The sequence below is a fragment of the Perna viridis genome, chromosome 6 (assembly GCF_037379345.1).
Source record: "Perna viridis isolate PV_CMFRI_1.1 ecotype Kerala chromosome 6, ASM3737934v1, whole genome shotgun sequence".
Classification (NCBI taxonomy): Eukaryota; Metazoa; Mollusca; class Bivalvia; order Mytilida; family Mytilidae; genus Perna; species Perna viridis.
Window position 1 is genome coordinate 46,705,339 of NC_142450.1, and position 12,453 is coordinate 46,717,791.

The following is a 12,453-nucleotide window of genomic DNA, read 5'->3' on the forward strand; positions in this document are numbered from 1 at the left end:
CAGCGTTCAAAATAGGAAGTTGGAGCAAGGCAGCGTTCAAAATAGGAAGTTGGAGCAAGGCAGCGTTCAAAATAAGGAAGTTGGAGCAAGGCAGAGTTCAAAATAAGGAAGTTGGAGCAAGGCAGAGTTCAAAATAAGGAAGTTGGAGCAAGGCAGAGTTCAAAACAGGAAGTTGGAACAAGGCAGCGTTCAAAATAGGAAGATGGAGCAAGGCAGCGTTCAAAATAGGAAGTTGGAGCAAGGCAGCATTCAAAATAGGAAGTTGGAGCAAGGCAGCGTTCAAAATTGGAAGTTGGAGCAAGGCAGCGTTCAAAATAAGGAAGTTGGAGCAAGGCAGAGTTCAAAATAAGGAAGTTGGAGCAAGGCAGAGTTCAAAACAGGAAGTTGGAGCAAGGCAGCATTCAAAATAGGAAGATGGAGCAAGGCAGCGTTCAAAATAGGAAGTTGGAACAAGGCAGAGTTCAAAATAGGAAGTTGGAGCAAGGCAGAGTTCAAAATAGGAAGTTGGAGCAAGGCAGCGTTCAAAATAGGAAGTTGGAGCAAGGCAGCATTCAAAATAGGAAGTTGGAGCAAGGCAGCGTTCAAAATTGGAAGTTGGAGCAAGGCAGCGTTCAAAATAAGGAAGTTGGAGCAAGGCAGAGTTCAAAATAAGGAAGTTGGAGCAAGGCAGAGTTCAAAACAGGAAGTTGGAGCAAGGCAGCATTCAAAATAGGAAGATGGAGCAAGGCAGCGTTCAAAATAGGAAGTTGGAACAAGGCAGCATTCAAAATAGGAAGTTGGAGCAAGGCAGCGTTCAAAATTGGAAGTTGGAGCAAGGCAGCATTCAAAATAAGGAAGTTGGAGCAAGGCAGAGTTCAAAATAAGGAAGTTGGAGCAAGGCAGAGTTCAAAACAGGAAGTTGGAGCAAGGCAGCATTCAAAATAGGAAGATGGAGCAAGGCAGCGTTCAAAATAGGAAGTTGGAACAAGGCAGAGTTCAAAATAGGAAGTTGGAGCAAGGCAGAGTTCAAAATAGGAAGTTGGAGCAAGGCAGCGTTCAAAATAGGAAGTTGGAGCAAGGCAGCGTTCAAAATAGGAAGTTGGAACACGGCAGAGTTCAAAATAAGGAAGTTGGAGCAAGGCAGAGTTCAAAATAAGGAAGTTGGAGCAAGGCAGAGTTCAAAATAAGGATATAATAATCCTGATCAGGGACTTTAAAAGTTCTTTTCTCACAGCTGTTAGCCAAATATAATCAAAGCACCAAGGGTGCTGAAACTCAGAAGTCGCTTGGCATGTAACCTTCAAAATAAGGAGCAAGGCAGAGTTCAAAATAAGGAAGTTGGAGCAAGGCAGCGTTCAAAATAAGGAAGTTGGAGCAAGGCAGAGTTCAAAATAAGGAAGTTGGAGCAAGGCAGCGTTCAAAATAAGGAAGTTGTACTACTAATCCTGATCAGGGACTTTATAAGTTCTTTTCTCACAGCTGTTAGCCAAATATAATCAAAGCACCAAGGGTGCTGAAACTCGGAAGTCACTTGGCGTGTAACCTGCAAAATAAGTTCCCGATGTTTATTTTTTAAACCATAATGATCCATGAGTTCCTGATGACGACCATAAAACTTCTGTAGTGATGACTTCAATCTTGTAACAACATAAAGCTGTTATCTAATATCTATTTGTAAGAAGTCTAGTGTGATACAAAAAGTCTGCATAGTTACAGCAAGCTCTGGTAAAACATATGAGTTGTGATATGAAAACTCTGTACATAGGTGCTGAAAGGAACATTAACAATAGGAAATGAAAAGTCATCGCGTTTCTCATATAGTTTGGTCAATAGTTTTACTTTATCATCATTAACTAAGTGTGGGTTAAGATATGAGGCTGCCTTCACAGTGTCTATAGTATCCTTTAGTAGATGGTATGAATAAAAACCTTGAAACAAGGACTGTTTAACAATAATACATTATCTATATAGCAGAAACTGAGAGCTAAAATTTCCAGTATGCAGCACCTAAAATGTTACAGTCAATTGGTAAACAGGAAGTAGATGAGCAACCAACTTGAAAAGGGGAGACACAGAACGAGTCATCATGGGAAAGCAATATACCAAATATCTAAGCATTCCCTCCAATAAAAGCTGAAAAATCTGTTACAAAAAAAGTGTAATGGACGGACTGACGGACAAGGTGATTGGAATATAGCCCCCACTCATTATCTTGCCTTTTACAAATAGTAAACTGTCAAAGACTATCTTGCAAGCATATCATCATGAATAAAATCAAAAAGTAATCAATAACAGTAAAATCCTCACCATTTGTATTGATACAGTGTTACTATAAAACTATTAATGAAGCATTATAGACCCTGATGATCTACACTGGTAACTATTGGTAAAGTTCTTTTAAAAGGAATAAGAAGAATTGGGATATTTAACTGTTAAGATTTATACACATGGCACATACTATCTTTAATTGACAGGACACAATAGCACATTGACAGCAAAAGAAAATATACAATTCATTATCACATGAATATTTCAATATTTCAACTCCTTTTCACGTCAGCTCTTATAATCAAGAAAGGACGGTAACTCTAGCCTGACTACCAACTTTTAAATAATGTGCATTTGATACAGTATTTGTTAACTTATAAGCTTTGCTGCATGCTTTTCATATTTAAAAGGCTCTAGAAAAGTATCTATACAACATGCCTTCATCAGATTATTATTCTCTGAGAGTTTTCCATAGGGACAAACTGATACAACTACCACAAGGTTAAATGTGCACCTTTTTAAACTGATGTGAACTAAGTTGTATAAATAAAATACTTTGCAAGATGAAGCTTTATACATGTACTACTTACTGCCTGAAAACCTGAACAGTTGGAACAAATATGGACTAGACTTGACACAGCTCTTTAATTCATAGGGTGAAGTTTGACAAGATTCTAACAAAACTTAAAGTAGCAATAGAACATTTGAATCATCCTTAGACATAAGAAATTACTAGAAAAACTGAGTAAAGCCCCTTGGTAATACCTATGCCACCTTAAAAACCATGTAAGAAGCCCCTTGGTAATACCTATGCCACCTTAAAACCATGTAAGAAACCCCTTAAGTCATCTAAGGCATTCAGAGGTAAAAAACATATGAGGTACACAATGGTATCATGCAATGAAGAGTCTGTGAGACTATCAACAAATTTCATTCACCAGTTTCAGAGGAGTTGCAGATTAAAAGATGATATCCCCTTAGTCCACCAATGGCAAAGTCCATGTTTTGCATCAGGAAACCCCAAATGTCATTCAGATGGAAAAACAAAACTGGAGCTGCACAATGGTATTGTGTAATAAAGAATCTGTGAAAGTTTCATTAAATTCCATTTAGCGGTTTCAGAAACATTAGGGATAAGATGGTAGACCAATGACAAAGTCCCTGTTGTGTACCCAACTAAAGGCTGTAAAGAACCTGAATCACTTACTTGACTAGATAAGCAACATTATAACTTTTGTTAAAGTGGCCATCTTTTTTCTTGCATAAAAATTCCAAATTTCATACCCAAGGAACAATCATAATATCTTTCAATGAATTCTGTCCAGAAATTTTTGAGTAGAAAACTTTTGAAAGTGGCAACATTAAAAAATTGTTAAATGGCAATATCTCCAACATGGCTTAATAGATTTGCACAAAAGTTTAATCACACAAAGCTCTTATCATGCTGAACACATTTACCTGTGTCAGAATTCCACTTAACCTAACGGGTTAGGAAATAGATGCAAAAAACTGCTGTCTGACTCATATGTAAAACAACCATGCTTTTTTCACAGATAAAAAATCCTAATGGTCATTAAATGCAGGACACCTAAAGCAACTTTCATTAAATTCTGTCCAGTAGTTTCTGAGTACAAGATTTTGTAATGGAAGACGACATATGTAAAGTGATGGCAATAGCTTGCATTGCCCTTCTGGCCAGGTGAGCTAAAAAGTCATTCATGCATTTATCATTTCAGTTTTGGCATACAAATGAAATGTGACTTTAATGGTGTAAAGTTGAGGAAAATCCTCCAGTCATTTTGTTCCTTGTTTTAATATCATCCCCAACCCTCTATATTTGGGAAAGTTTTGCCTATTTTCAACATATTGGTAAAATATGGTACGGGGACAGAAACATGTCATATGCTGATCCAGAGCTGAAAACCAATATCGAACTGGCAAATATGTACTCCCAATAGGTTCATTAGGTTACGACCTGCCCCCCAAAAAAGTTCCCCAGAAGTGAACAAAGTACCAGGCCAACAAATCACCTCTCCAGGAACATTTCACTGGCTTCTTTACCTGGTTTTAAAACAATTATGCTTGACAATTAGGAATTTTCTTTCCTTTGGGAATAATATTTTTCAACATTTTGGGAAAAGTCTCCAGGGGAAACAGGTGATATTCAGCTGATATAAAAGGGTAACCAAATCAATGTCCTCAATCGGTAAAGATTCTATTATGCAAGTCTTTATTATTGCAATTTTAAGTCAGTTTTTCACAATAAAAAAATATCAAAATAATTTATGAATTTGCAGTTACTTCTTTATTCATACATTCTCCTTCTCAATTCCTTATGAAAATTAATTTGATATTAACATCTGTGTCCCCACTATGAGAGAAAAACTCTTTAAGTAACAGTAAACACTTCTACAACAGGGTCAATAAAAATAATGGAAATTTTCTTAAACAGTCCATGTTGATTTACAGTTATTTTTATTTTAATTGTAATTTAAGCTCTGGTTGATCACACTGTGCCAATTTTCTCCCCTTTTATTCTGACACAGTAACCTAATGCTATATATCAGCAGTAACTAATGTAATTTTCTAATGACTGACTTTCTACAGAATAATGCTGGTTCTGAATCCAAAACAAAAGAAGTCATACAATCCTAGAAACATCCATTAAGACTGATGATACTGTCTGACTCTAAAGCTATCAAAATATACAAAGGAACCAAGTAATGCCTATACAACTCTATGAGGATCCAAAAAGAAGAATTACTCTTGTTCTATATACTGTTCTACATGTTTATAAGAATTACACATACATTAAATTTGATCCAAATCTATAGAATGACAATAAGGCTAGAGGTGTTAAATACAGACACACAGACACACACACAGCAGTGTTACTTCTTATCGTGGTGAGGGAATAATAACTGCCAAAAAATTTTGAATCTTCAAAGGTTTTATAATTGGTCATGTGAATATCTTTTTTTTTTCAGATATAAATTACTTCCACAGTACATTATCAGTCCATCATTCTCTGGATAGACTTGGATATTATTTTTATATTAAAAAGCAAGCAAAACTGTGAGCAAAGCTCACAAAAGATCACCATGGTAACCATACAGTCAAGATATTAACAAAATTCCTAAAATTCCTAAAACCGGAAATTGATATCCAAATATCAAGTGTGTGTAATAAGTAATTTCAGAGACAACTGTTACGAAGAAAATTGTGGAGGACGAAGGAAAAGACACCATTATTACTATGTTCTGTAAATGTATTATTTTTCACTATTTTCGCAGTGGAAAGAAAAGTGCAAAGAGTAGTTCCAACAAATTGTATTATTTATTTATTTGTAGCATTATATTACACTTATCATTTTTTGTGGAAATTTTCACTTAAAAGAATCCATGAAAATTAGCAACTGTGAAATATAATACATTTACATTACCTCCTGCAAACCATGAACAAATGGGTCAAGTTTAGACACAACATTCAACATTGATACAGCTCATTATTTGGATTATGGTAAATCGTTTAATACACCATAAGATTCTAACCAAAAATACTTTGAAATTTGCAATCGAAAATCTACCTATTAGGACACAATATCCAAAACTTAAATGTGGGGTGACTTTCAAAGGAGAACAAAATCAGATGACAGGTGATCTTTATTTACAGATTAACTTTACATAGAATGCACTATATGGTACAACAAATCCAACATTCCCTTTGTGATATTGTAGTACAATGTCATAGAGAATAATACACTTGGCTAGTTACATGTGCAACATGGCAACAACAGGAAGCTATGCTTAGGTCATTGTGTGAACCCAGAAAATTATTTGTTTATGCCCCTAATCCTTTACCCAAACATCAACTACAACCTTCTATTTCATGGTATGGAACCTTGTCGTACAATATCATAGAGATCATTACTTTTTCTCCTGAAAATTGTTTTTTACCCCCTTTAGACCCAATGTCATGAATGAAGAGTCAAAATCTCCACAATCAATTCTTAGAATCCTTTCTTGGTAATGAACCTTGTAGTACAATGTTATAAAGATCCATATACTTTACTTTATTTGTGAAAAACCAGAAATATGTTTGTAACTTTTTTTACCCTCTTCTGGTCCCTAATTCCCTATAACCTTGGTTCCCTTGATTACTCTTTCCCATAATACTAGGATCATAACCCAGAAAATCAATTTATCTTACATACTGGTATTTACAATATTTTTTGGACTATAAGTCTATGTGCAGTAAAAAAAGTATCGACTTATAGTCTGGAAAATATGGTACACACTGTACTAAATTACTGAGTTAGAGTCTTCCAATCTAAAATATAACGTAAATATAAAGGAAGCTTGTTAGACTATGAAGTCTGACTGTGGAAAACCCAAAGTCTTCAACATCATTGTGGTCTACTGAAAAATGGTGTGAGCTTCTGCTCCAATTAATAAAAATAAAAAAGTATTATTACTCACCCTACCACTGACAGTAAGTTTCCTCCAGGAACAGTACTAACAAATTCCTGCAGGGATGGACGTGGATTCTTTGGCTCTCCTTCTCGTGATCTTCGTTTCTTCAATGACTTAGGTAGAGTTGTGATTTGGTGTGTCTGATGTTTGTTCATCTGCTTACGTTTATTGGGAACTTGTCCATAAGGGTTTATATGATGAGGACGTTTCTTAAGGAGCAGGGTCACTTCTTTTGGCTTTTCCTTCAGAATGTTGACTAAGGACTTTAATTGCCAACCAACCTGAAAATCAAGGATAGTTAAGTACTAACATGACAAAAATGTACATCTGAATCTAATCTTCTCTGAGAAGTAATATTAGCAGATTTTACTAAAAAAATGTAAAAGGCATTTTTGATTGGAAGTACAAAATGGCACCATTGCTACACACCCTAAGCAAAGGTTTTGCTTATCTACCACTAAACCTTCTTTGTACAGCTCTGAAATAGGCAATATCATAATTATGTAAGCTATTGTTTGGAAACAAGTAAAACTCCTGTTTTTGGCTTATTTTCTTCCCCTAATTCCAAAAGAGTTGTAGGTCATAATCTCAAAACTCAATCCCAGTCTGACTTATGGGACATAGAATATTTGCTAACATATCATAGAGATCACTTCTACTTAAGTAAAATTTTATTCATATCCACTAACTGATACTCAACTTACTGCACGATAACTATGTGTCTACAGGAGACGACAATAGAGTAGACACTACGTTACCATTTTACGACCAGTTTTTTTTTCTTTCTCGCTATTAAAATTTCAGTTCATTTTGAGAGTACACTGATAGCCTATAATGGATTTCAACTTCATTCGTAGATGGCATAACATATGGTAACACTGAAGATTGATAAGGTATAACATATATTAGATGATAGACAGACAATAGTATCAAATATATTGATACTGATTTTAACACTAATCCTTTGTTATTATCAGAGAATGTGATGTCTTTAATGTTTAAATAGCTGTTAATTATGATCAACTTGTAAAAATTGATTAAATAATTGACAGCCTTTCAAATTTAAAAGACTGAGTCTTAAAGATTACTAAGGTATTCTGTGGTAATAAAGCAGGATATATAGGTATAATGTATAACAGATTTCTACCTAGAGAGTATTCAAATCACTCAGTAGCCTACCTAGATTTGCATTGAAATTGGAATCGCTCCATTTCAAATTGCTAAAAAATATCCCCAACTTAGCTGGCTAGGTAATACTAAGAACAATTTTGGCTATGAGAAACTGTAACACAAGTAACAAAAATATCCACATTTGAAGTCTGCGAACCAGTTTGATCGGGTTTTAGAGGGATCCAAAAAAAGTTTGAAAAACGATGATGATGATAACCAAGTTATAATAATACAGTTTTTTTATATGCTGGCTTAGAAATTTAAACACCCTTGGGGTTCCTTGATGGTGTTAATTTTGCATAATTACCTATTGATAATTTGACAAGTGTTTGATGACCTGGTCTTGATTGTGTTAATCTTGCGTAAGTAATTATCTATTGATAATTTGACAAGTGTTTAATGACCCTGTTTTGACAGGTAGATTATAATGGAATTTTGTGTATTTGGACTGGAGTTGATGACCAGAATTTGGAAGAGCAGGGGGCTGTCTATAAGGGGTATTTATCTATAGAAACTATGAGAAAAAATTCTGGACTATAAAAATCTGCCAATTTTGACAGGATTCCAGTTTACTCAGTGGCCTGATTCTTCAGATTTGACTGTACTACAATAAGACATACCACTGTCCTGTTGTTGACTTGTATAACTTCATCTCCCTTTTCAATCTTACCACAAACATCAGCTGGAGACTGTAATAAAGATAAAACAATATTATTAATCATATGTATCTACTTATTTCTATTTATACTAGAAATACTATGAGAAAGTTTACAAAGAGAATACCCCTGCTTCAAATGTAAAACCTTTAATATGGATTTATATCTCTTTGAGGTCATCTAACAGTAATTACATTCCTTCATCCACATCTACTTTATACCCAACCTTCTTAAAAAAAACCATAAAAATTCCTTGAGGTTTAGTAGGAGTTGTGCTTACTAGGTTTAAATATGTAATGCAATTAATGGATTATCTTCCTTTGGATTTCTCTGACAATAATTATGTTCCTTATTGCACATCTACATTTGATACCCAACCTTCCTATTAAATTTCACCAACAGCCCATGAGGGGCTTAGGAGGAGTTGTGCTTACGAGGTTGTAACATGTAAAACCTTTAATTTGGATTATCTCCCTTTTGAGTCCAATGACAGTCTTATTTCACTTACATATAATACTCAACCTTCCCATAAAATTGACTTGTTAAAGACCCTTTGGTGATCAGTATTTACTAATTTGGATTTAAATTATAGGCCGATGAATTTGTTGTGTTTCATCATATCTGTTCATGTTTCCATTGGAAATTTGACCAATTTCTACTTTAAGATAGTAATAAAAATATGGAAATCTGACTACAGTTAAACCTGTCTTATGTAACCTTTCAAGGGAACTCGGGAATAAGGTCACATATGACAGGTGATCTCGGAATACAGGTCAAACCTGTCTTATGTGACCTTTCAAGGGAACTCAGGAATAAGGTCACATACAACAGGTGATCTCTGAATACAGGTCAATTTTTTCTGTGTTTACATTTTTAAATATTTCCCACATTTAGGAAAACTTATTTTACAATAGACTTACATACATGTATTACAATTTATTATGATTAAAGATTGGAACTACATAAAGTTGTGTCTTCGAGTTCCTCTAAAAAAGCAAGTCGTGGCCATTAATACAATTTAATTCGTCAGACATTTTGTGAACCTCATAAACAAAGTGCAGTTCAAGTCATTATTGTGAATGCATGTTTTACATGCCGATACTACAGCCCTTTGATATTGATAAGCCACCACCATATTTTATAATATTTAGTTAATTTCCGTATTTGTAATGACTCAAACACCTTCTCTCCATATTGCATCTGTAATTTGAGTGTATTCAATACTTTCATCAAGGAAAACTGCTCTGTAAATTTGGTTGTCATATTATCTTGATTTCATAACAACAGATATAATCTTGTTCTCTGCCATAATACTTTCTCTGCGATAATTCTATACTAGACTTCCTGTTCAAATGTTTTTGTCTTTTAAAGTCGGATAACACAGGATTTTTCTGTCTTTAAGCAAGAAAAAAGAGGTCTGTTGGTCATGTAAAGCAGGTTGTTGAATACAGTTACAATATATAGTAAAGTTCTTTGGGAGGAAATAAAAGGTCAGATAGTACAGGAAGTCATGAAATACAGGTCATTTCAAGGACAAGTTTGACTGTATAAAAAAAAAAGTTGCTCTCATTATATCAAAGATTTACAGAGTACTCTGGTTTTCTTATTCATAGGAGTTAGTAGTCCTGAATGAAATGCATGACAAACAAATAAAATTCAGGCAGGAATTTAGAGACCAATCTAATTCAGATTAGACCTATCAATTATTCTAGTAGTGATCTAACAACACTCCATTGTACTTACTGTTTTGACCTAATGATCAACCAATCAAATTTCTTCTTTCATTATTTTGAAAGCATTATTTAAAGGGAAAAATCCAGTAATTCTGAAAAGGTCACCCAAATAGAAAATAGAAAGAAGTGTTGTTAGATCCTACATGCAGTGACTAAATGGAATAATTGATAGGTCTAATTTTAATAAAATTGGTTAAACAAAAAACTATACCATTTCTTTGATTCCACCAACAACATGAATTCCATAGTACGCTGACTGTATTGTTATCCCCTGAAAAAAAACACACATCTCTTTTTTAAAGTCAGATGAATATAAAACATCACTGAATATCAAATCACAACCTATTACACAGAAAATCTTCTTGGTAATCTTGACAAGAAATCTTAAATATCATTTGTTTTTATTTAGCATGATATTCAAACCTTGTTTCATTTAGATTTTTATCTCAATATTTTACTTTACAAGTTATACTACAAATATATTATACACTTTTATTTGTAATGATAGCAAGTGCTCAGGTTGAATGCTTAGAATTAAAGCTAACCTAAGATTTAAAAAAAATATGTTGTGCCACTGAACTGATAGAAGTAAATATATGCACAAACACAGAAACAATATAACTAAACAAACACTAAGTTTAAAAACTACAATGGGATTTACAAATTACACAAATGAGATTCATATACTGCATTAAAAATGGCTAAGTTCCTTAGGTTAAACTCAGATTAAATATTTGTAATATATATGTTCAAAACAAAGAGAGGCCCATCTTTGATAAGTATTGATCATCCCAAACATAAAGTGATGTAGTTAATGTCAAAGTTTTACAGAAGTTTTATGGTCGTCATCATGAACTCGTGGATCGTTATGGTGTATCCATCAACACCATGAAAATTGATTTATTCAACGGGTCATAGTTTTCCTTTCCTCCTTTGTCTACCCCGGACTTGACTTTTTATGAGCAACTCGGCGGGTGTTTCTAGAAAAGCAGAGGACGCTTACCCTACCGGTGCACCTGGTCCATGCTCCCAGTTTTTAGTGGAGTCCGAGTTGCTCATTTACTTTGTTACTTTGTTTGTATGATTCTAGTTACTTTATGTTCTTTGTTGTGTATGTCTATTTTCCATGTCTGGTCTTTGTCCCTGGATTACATTCTTTTGATTACCGCTATAACCTTGGTTCCCTTGATTACTCTTCTACATAAAAATGTGTATAAAAAAAATTGTTTCATTTGTCCATAACACAAGGTGAACATGGTCAATATATATACATGTATAAACACTGTATAACAATTTGATTTATAACAACCTTCCTGATTGGTTGGTTCTCTTTGAGCAAACTAGGTGAGGCCAACTTTTTTTATAATCTGTTTTACAAGATTTTTTTTTTTTTTTTTAAATTGGGCCGCCGGGAGCAAATAAAAATGACAGTCAAAACTTGGTGAGTCGATGGTAAAAATAAAAAAAAAGTAATTGTTTTTCACTTTTATTTTTGCTATATTCTAAATGTGCGAAAAGTAAAAGCTTTTGATATCCAATTTTAATATACATTTCACTTCTTTAATTATTAAGACTGATTGATTCACAATGAAACAGAGAATACACATAAATTTTTACTTTTGAAAAGATATTTAAAAATATTTTCGATGTGTAGATAAATTTATACCCCTTTCCAAGTTTTTGGCTACATTTCCAAAATAATTGTTTTGAATGTGTATTTCAAGTCATTTGTGAACACTTCAACCCCTCTTACAATATATTTTTGCCTAGGTAAATACATCAGAACTCATGCCACATTTGATCTTATTGTCACAGATCAGTTATGATTATTAGTTGGAGAATCACATTTGTATTGTGTCCTAGGTATGACTGGATGTCAGCATCTTATTGATATAACATGTTTTGATAATGGTTTTATTGGTAAGTGAAATGGTCTTGTTAAAAAGCTACAGCTGAGATGTACAGTGTTGTCCATCAATCTTTGGTTTATTTAATTTAATAGTTAAATTTAAAAAGGTCTGTGTTGATTAAAATAATGATATGTACAATTATTATAATGACGGGCCATCATCAGCTGTCCAAGCCAGATACAATGGTAATTATAGGCAAGATGTTTACCCAGTACAGTATATAAATGTGATTCCTTTAATTTATCCATATAGGATAACTTTATCT

General features: G+C 33.8%; 1 protein-coding gene across 3 annotated transcripts in view; it reads right to left on the minus strand.

The window, feature by feature from the left end:
- LOC148615289 (connector enhancer of kinase suppressor of ras 2-like) overlaps window positions 1–12,453 on the minus strand; it is a 60,240-nt gene that overhangs the window by 32,415 nt on the left and 15,372 nt on the right. For all 3 annotated transcript variants that reach the window (XM_088590099.1, XM_088590098.1, XM_088590100.1), the window contains exons 6-8: window positions 10,490–10,549; window positions 8,510–8,578; window positions 6,726–7,000 (exon numbers count right to left, since the gene is read on the minus strand). In XM_088590099.1, coding sequence (XP_088446225.1) covers window positions 6,726–7,000; window positions 8,510–8,578; window positions 10,490–10,549 — 404 coding nt within the window. The remainder of the gene's footprint in view (window positions 1–6,725; window positions 7,001–8,509; window positions 8,579–10,489; window positions 10,550–12,453) is intronic.